The sequence below is a fragment of the Amborella trichopoda genome, chromosome 6, assembly GCF_054954075.1.
Source record: "Amborella trichopoda isolate Santa Cruz 75 chromosome 6, AtrichopodaSantaCruz75HAP2 v2.0, whole genome shotgun sequence".
NCBI lineage: Eukaryota > Viridiplantae > Streptophyta > Magnoliopsida > Amborellales > Amborellaceae > Amborella > Amborella trichopoda.
Window position 1 is genome coordinate 31038018 of NC_142341.1, and position 8018 is coordinate 31046035.

The 8018-nt window shown below is 41.0% G+C and overlaps 1 protein-coding gene across 1 annotated transcript; it reads left to right on the forward strand.

The window, feature by feature from the left end:
• Nucleotides 1-250: 250 nt before the first annotated feature.
• On the forward strand, nt 251-1226 carry LOC18434953 (uncharacterized). The gene is made up of 2 exons (XM_006845011.4): nt 251-362; nt 514-1226. The coding sequence occupies exons 1-2, from the start codon at nt 348-350 to the stop codon at nt 940-942; spliced, it is 444 nt and encodes a 147-aa protein (XP_006845074.1). The 5' UTR covers nt 251-347; the 3' UTR covers nt 943-1226.
• The last annotated feature ends 6792 nt before the right edge of the window (nt 1227-8018 follow it).

The window sequence follows — 8018 nt, forward strand, 5'->3', positions numbered from 1 at the left end:
TGATTGTTTTATTAGAATAACCATCTATTAATCTCAGGTGGTTTCCAAAACTCCATATTAAAAAAAATCTTCCATGCAGATCTTTCAATAAACTACGCTTGCGAGGGAGCATGCGTAAAATTTAATTAAAGAAAGGACAAACTGCCTGCCCTGGGCAATTACAAAATCTGTGGGCGCCAACCCATCACTAGCATTGCAATGAGGAGAGGAGAAGGCACATATAAATAGACACCTCCGCATTAAGCCCTTCACCCCACCTTTGAATAGCTCCTCTTTCTCTCTCTCTCCCCACTTCATTAGTTACATATATTCACTAGTTTTTAAGAATCCACGATCCATTTCATCCCATGGCCACTGCTGAGGTATTCATTCTGTTTTGTTTCCTTTCTTTCTAAGCCAAATCAATGGAGTTCTGGACAGAGTTTTGTTTTTTAAATTCTTTCTTTTGAAGAGTTATGGAGGTTATATGCAAGAATTTGTGTAGTGATTGTTTCGTTGAATGGGGTTTTGCAGGTTGAGGCTCCTGTTGCACCAGTCGCAGAGTTGAGCAATGCTGCGGAGGAAGTCGTTGTGGAGAAGGTGGTAGAAGTTGCTGCGGTCGAGTCGGTTGCTAGCGAGGAGACACCAGAGGAAGTCGCAACAGAAGCTTCGGAGTCTGAGGCAGCCAAGGAGGAAGAAACAGAACAGGTTGAGAAGGTAGAAGAGGCCGCACCAGCCGTGGAAGCGCCAGCAGCAGCAGCAGCAACAGAGGCAGAACCGGAAGCACCGGCTGTTGAAGAAAAAGAACCCGAGGCAGCAGCCGTCGAAGAAAAACTAGCAGCAGAAGAAGTGGCCTCAGAGGCAGCAACCCCATCAAGTGAGACAGCAGAGGAGGAGGTAAAAGTTGTTGAGGAAGCCCCAGCACAGGAAGACAAGGAAGAGGATACAAAGGCCTCAGAGTAATGGAAATGGGTGGGGCGATGGAATCCTTTGCAGTGTTTCCTGTTCCTTGGATGATAGTCTCAAATATTTATTTATTTAAAGTAGGCATGTTGAGAAAACTACCTGCGTGATTTCAGTGTTGATGGGAGATGTTTGTTTATTTTTATTTATCTATATTATGGATTGATTGGTATGTTATTGTAGGCTTTTTCTTAGAATGAGTTGTTATTTGTGACAAGTTGATGGATGGTTGCATGAAAATCCAGTTAGTCTCAATGAAATTTATTTATTTTAGAGTGTTTAAATATTTATTTATTGAAATATAGTTCCAATAAATATTTACTGTTTTAGCCCACAATTATCAAGTTTCATTATGACCACCTTCTAGCAAAGGTAAATAGTCTTATCGTATATTTTCTATATAAATTTGTATGATACTATCAAACAGTATTTTAAATCCTGATATTGCATTTGCTTTCCCACCCATATACTAACCCGCATCGTTGGGAAACCAACAAATATCCGATCTAGATCTGCGATTTGTCAACTATGAAACGAGTCGAGAATGTCCTACTTCTCATGGTAAACATAGCAACTTGGATATCAATCAAAACCCTTATTTGTGTCCCAGCTTTCCACAGCAAATACGTCATAGGCCTGATAGATAGATCAAAGAGGCCCCCTTTGATAAAACCTTGTTTTGGTTTCACATATAGGTGGGTGATGCTCCATTGAGAGTGTGCTACTCGGATGTCTTTAATGTTTCCAACAACAAGTTTATTAAGGTTTATGATGTTGCTTCGGGATCTGGTTTTCGGGACATTTGGAGTGTTTGCCGCAGATACAATAGATTTCAGGATGTAAAGATTGATCATATGAGACCTTTATTGCAAGAACGCAAGAATATAATCTGTCTCCTGAGTTTGGCGACAAAGTTATCTAGGAGCAAGAAGCAGATGGTGTTTTTTTAAGTGAAATCTCCATTTTTTATCGTTTTATGATTGTTTGAGATGGTCCGAACCTAGAAGAATAAAAATCTGAGATCGCTAAATCACTACAAAATTCAAGCTTTTCTATGGGTCTTCAGCAGTGTTTTTGGACTCAATCAAGGAGACTCGGATTCGGCCACGTACAATGTACCGAGTTTATATATATATATATATATATATATGACTATAATCACATGAAGTGTCAATTTTAAAAATTGGAAAAATTATTTGGAACGCTTTCACCAACCGTAGTGTTATGGGAAATTCAGAAAGAGTAAGATCTTCCCCTCAAAATTCTTCTACTCCTTTCTTTTCGAATTTCCCATAACATGTTGTGGTTTTTATTCCCACCACTAACACCACCCCACTAATACTTTTTAAAAAAGCTAACTCCTAATCTATTTTAAACAATGGGTAGGGCCTGTCTTCCCCATAAAATTACCTACAAAAAAAGACCTTGATAGAGGGTACCAGTAAATATAGAAGTATGGAAGCTTTATTTAATTGGACGGCGGTCAATAAGGAATACTTTGGAATCTCTAAGATCGATCCATTTCTAAATTTGGAGAATGGTATGAAGATGGCTATAAAGAAGACTAGATGTCTGTACTCTTGGGTGTTATCCCCTAATGGAATGCTGAAATTGAACTTTGATGGCAATTCTTTAAGAAACCCTGGTCCAACTGGAGTTGAAGAGTTTAATTCGAGGCATATTATTATGTCTTATTCGGGTTCATGTGATCATGTGTTATTTCCAATGAGGCTTTGCTGAGTGTGATATTACAAGGGTTTAGGCTTTTCACTGATCTACACGTAGGCAACAAATTGTTAACAAAAGGAGACCCGCAAAATATAGTTTGTTTGTGCCGTAATGAGCTAAGGCTTAGAACGCTATGGATGCAAGTTCTAGATTTGGTATCCTTCAATCATGTTTATGGAGAAGCTAACAAGGGTAGATATCTACTTCGTAAACCCTAATGGGGGAGGGTTCGCTTTCATGATTATTGGTGGTCTCTGGTTCGATTTAATTTTGACTTTTTCTTGACCTTGTAATTCTTTTCTATAAATATTATTTTGTAACTTTCATTAAAAAATAAAAATAAAAAATAAAAAATAAAAAAATAAATAAAAAAAATAAAAAAAAAATAAAAAAAACAAAGGCTCTTTTCTCTTCAACATTATTTTTTGGGGGTTAATTTAGTGGTAGGATTCGATCTTCTAACTTAATAACCTTCATCACGTTTGCATTTCTTTTCTTCTAATTGTTTTTGTCAATTTGTGAAGGTGAGTCTTGTGACTCTTAACATTTTAGGAAGTGAAGAAAATCAGTCTAGGTTATGTTCATCCTTTCATGCCTTAGCCTTTAATAATGAATTAATAATGAAGAGAGAAGATTGATCATTAATGAAAAAGCAACGATGATTGTTACATGTATGAAAATAAATCACACATGTGGGAGTTTTATTTAATTTTTTTCTTTTTTTTTTTTCGGTCATTGGATTGCATTTAATCTAATGGTTATGATGTTGTAGGAACTTTACTCTTTTAAAACGATTAAAACCCTTTTGTTTAGAGTGAAAAAAAGATATAGCGATTAGGGCTTCAATTGGGTTTTCTCTTGATGGCTTAGTATGTTCTATTTTAGAGAAAGAAAATGAGCAAAAAGGCTTGAACTCCATTGTGGGTTTGCTGTGTGACATATTTTAGTGATAGAAAGTGTTAAAGAGAACCCATTTTTAGGTGTTCTTAAAGCCTTATTTTTGGGCTCTATTTCGAGTGAGAAAGGGCTGCTGGAAATTGATATTTTGAGCTCGATTTCACCGTGTAATCTTTTCAAATCAGTAAGTAAAGTCTCGCGTCATTCTCCCGTGGATGTAGGTCATGATTTGTGACCAAACCACATTAAATCTTTGTGCTCTGTGGATTGAATATTGCGGGATTTTTATTATTTGTTCTTTCTTTGATATTGTGTAGTTTTCATTACTTGTTTATATTGATATGAATGCACAATAGCTGTGAATGTTATAAATCCTTGTTGATTTTTCACCAATTGATCTCAACAACTGGTATCAGAGCCTAGGGTTTGTTCTTCATTGTGTTTGTGAAGAAAGGGATTTTTTGCTATTGTGGTTATTTGTCGTATTTTTCTTGAAAATGGAAAGGGCAATGAATTTGAAAAATTAAATCAAAGTAATTGGCCAATATGGAAAATGATGATAGAAGATTATCTTGTTGGAAAAGAATTGGATCGGCCACTTTGAGGTAAGGAGGCCATGCCTGATGGAATGGAAGATTGGGAATGGGATGTGTTTGAAGACATTTTTCAACACCTTGGCTCCCCGATGCGGAATAAAAGAGAAGCCGATCAATAAAGCCTTGATTTGGAATTTTCAACATTCTCATAATCGCTCCAGAATGGGTGTGAATATTCCTAAGGACCTCAAAAGGGCACCTGCCAATTTTTGTCTCAATCCCTCATGTCTAAGGCAGTACAGACAAAGAAACAGTTTCAAAAAAATCAGCCTCTAGCACCCTAAAACGGACCCTATAACTGAAACCCTATTTTCGAAGCGTTAAATAACTGTGTGACCACTGCCATTAGATCCAGCAAGGTCGAAACCCTCAAGGATCAAGTTTCTGCTTAAACATACACTCCAGGACAAAGTTATGAGTAAAAGATTAAAAAGGGGTAGGCCGCACGCTATTCCCGTGTGCCCTTCCTGCACCAGTGTCCGTTAATGAAGAATGGTTTTCATAGTTTTGGACAGTGAGTTTTGAGAGCTATATCTCTTTCGTTCCGAGTCGGATCGCGTTCAAATATTGCTAGCGTGTTTGTCTCGTCAAGGTGAACGCTTGGATATATAGCACGTCCCGTAATGATGTCCGAGCAAGGAGAAAAGCTAGAGAGAAGTTAGTGATTCAAGAGTAAGGTTGCGGGAAATGCAACAGTAGCACGACCCACTCGAGCAGCCATATCAAGGCGCTCGCATACCCGATCGACATGAAACTAGTTGCATTGCATGCGTAAGGTCCAGGGCTATGTCTTATCCAAACCCCATGCACGATGAATGGTTAGATTTGGTGTACGAAGGTGTTAAAGTTTTTGTAAGATTCCAGCCGTCAGAATCCAAGTTCTAGCCAATAACCCAAGTTGGTAGAATCTTCATCCGAGCATGAAATCGACTTGCGTTTGTTGCAATGAGATCGTGACGGCATGCTCCATGCAATTCAACGAGGAAATCACGAAAATACATTAATAAATGAGCACACTATGGATCGAAATTTTTGAAGTCTTATGCAAATTTCAAGTCTCATGATCTTGGCCTAAAAACATGATTAGTGGCCTGAAGTTAGTATCAAATTGATCGTCATGCTGAGCCCAAAGAAAAATTATTCATCATCTTACCAACGGGTGTCGGAGCAACCCCGAATGATCCATGGAAGATCACGCACATTCTAGGGCTACAACAGGGACTGTTCTGAAATTCTGTTGATTGTTGAACAGGGGCAAAACCGTAATTTTGTACCCATTTTTACCTTTTATTTTAATTCAAATAAACTGTAATTATCATTAATTAGGTTAAATTCTGGGCATCCACCCATGTTTTGGGCCCTACTTCATATATATCACGCTATACCTTATTGTAAAGGACCTTCTATTAGATTAACAAAATTCAGAGTTAAGCTATGAGATTGAGGGTCACATCCAGGAGAGAGTGAGAGGAAAGAGAAGAAAAGGTCTAGTACCCCTAGGTCAAAGTAATTCTCTCTCCTCCTCTCTTCTCTCTCCTCTTCTTTCTTTCTCTCTCCTCTTCTTTCTTTCTCTCTTCCTCTCTCTTCCTCTTTCTTATTTTTTATTTCTCTCTCATTTTCTTCTCTCTATATCTATTTTCTCTATCCCAAACATGCATGGCAGTGAGCATCGTCGTGCATGTCTCTTCTTTCTTTCTCTCTCTTTTCTTCTGTCTCTCTCCCTCCTTTTCATCTCTCTTTTCTCTCTCAACATGTATGGCAGTAGGCAATGCCGTGCATGTCACCCTATTCCCTCCTATCCTATTTTCTCTTTGTTTTCTTTCATCTCTCATCCCCCTTCTTTCCTAATCCTTTCTCTCTTTCCTAAACTTCTCTTTCTTTCTCTCTCTCTACTTTCCCTTCTTCTTTCTCTACTCTATTTCCTGATCTCTCTCTGCACTTTCCTCTCTTCCCTCTCGTTTTCTTTCTTCTCCATTCTTTCCTTTCTCTCTCCTCCTTAGTCATGCACGACAATATCTATTGTTGAGCAAGACATTCTCTTTCTTTTCTGATGCTCGGGAATGAACACAGTGAGCCGAGCCTTAACCCAAGTGGCGGATCAGGCCTCTGTCTGAATTCCTCCTTCCCATGTTATGCACAATGATGCTCATCACGTCGCATGACATTTCTTCCCATATCCCTTAACAAAGGCACAGAACCAGGCCCTTTCCCAAGTGGCAGGTTGGGTCATGCCTGAGTCTCTTCTGACACAAACGGCGATGCATAAAGCTTGGCGTGTTCCTTCGTTTTTCTCTCATGTCTCTTCCTTCCCTGTCATGGACGACGGAACCCATTGCAGTCCATGTTCTCTCTTGCTTTCTCTCTTTTTTGTCAGGTACAGCGGAACCTATCGCCATCCATGTTCCTTCCCCCTGTCCTCTTCATCTCCTCTATCATGGACGGCGGAACCGTATCGTGTTCCATGCTTTATTCTTCTCCCTCTCTTTAGTCATGGATTGCGGAACCCTATCGCTGTCCATGTTCCCTCTCCCCTTCCTCCATTCTCTCTTTTTTGTCATGGACAGTAGAACCTATCGCCGTCCATAACTTCTTCTCCCTTTCTCTCTCTTCCATCGTGGATGACGAAATTGCCGTCCATGATTCTTTCTCATTTCTCTCTCCTCTGCCATGGACGATATAACGCCATCACCATCCATGACTCCCGGCTTCCTCGCCCTGGTGGACCCTCAACCAAGGCCCCTTTCATTGGTAGCACATCTGCTACGGCACACAGCATGCACCCTGCTACTGACAAGTCCCTTGCTAGCCATATTGCTGAGGTTTGTTATAAAGCTGCCATGTCCACTCTCATGAAAGGCAAGCAAGTTGCCATCACTATTTAGGATCGTTGCTTGGCTACCCCCCCGAAATCTTTTACTTCCCCGAACGTCTACACTTGGAGGCTTGGCACAAAGAGGTGGAGACCCACCTCTCGCACACACTTAAAGGCTCGTGGTCTTACTATTCGAGCCACATCTCGGGGCAAGTTTCATGCTGCCTCGAACTCGGATCCAAGGCTAGGCCTTCTTGGGCTAAACCCTGCATGCGCAATGCATCCCACAGCTCGGGGCAGCGCCAGTTCTACGTAAGCTCGAGCACATGAGGGTCGACCGCTTCGTTCTCCCTTCCACCACACACAGCTTCATCCTGTGAGAGACAGAATCCTGCCCGGTCCCTCACAGACACAAGCTCGTGGGTCTCGACCTCTCAAGGTCGAACCAGTTGATCGAGCCCGCGTTGACCCCCAAGTCACCCTGATGGCTAACCCTAAAGGTGCACACACACCAGCTTTGTAGGCTCCTCCCCGATCCCAACTCAGGCAAAGTCATGAACTAGCTCTTTCTTTTGTCACTCCTCTTTCACTAGGCAAACACCTCGAGACCTGGTACTCAAAGGTTTTCCCTAAGAGTACCATCTTGACTCAGCCACCCCAGGTCAGACATGCACCCGGACCCCACAATGCAATTTGGGGCCATGGCTTGATGTCAAACAGGAGCCTGTAGCTTCCATAGCAGAAACCTAGGTTGCCTTCTGTCCTTGGACCCCACTCTTTGGTCCAATTAATAGACATGACCCTCGTCTACTCAAGAAAAGTGGGGCAGTCCAAATTGCAGGTTTGGTTCTGCAGTGAGGTCCTTAACAGCCTCAAGATTAAGCAAAAGAAAGGTATGCAGATCCTAACCAAAGAAGCCTCTAAGGCAGTTGAGGTTACCACCTTTGGTGACCTTCTACCTCATTGTCCATTCTTCCCTCTACGGATCCTAGAGCCCAAGCCGGTCCCAGAGTATTACTCGGTGTCATTACCAGAAGCCACGA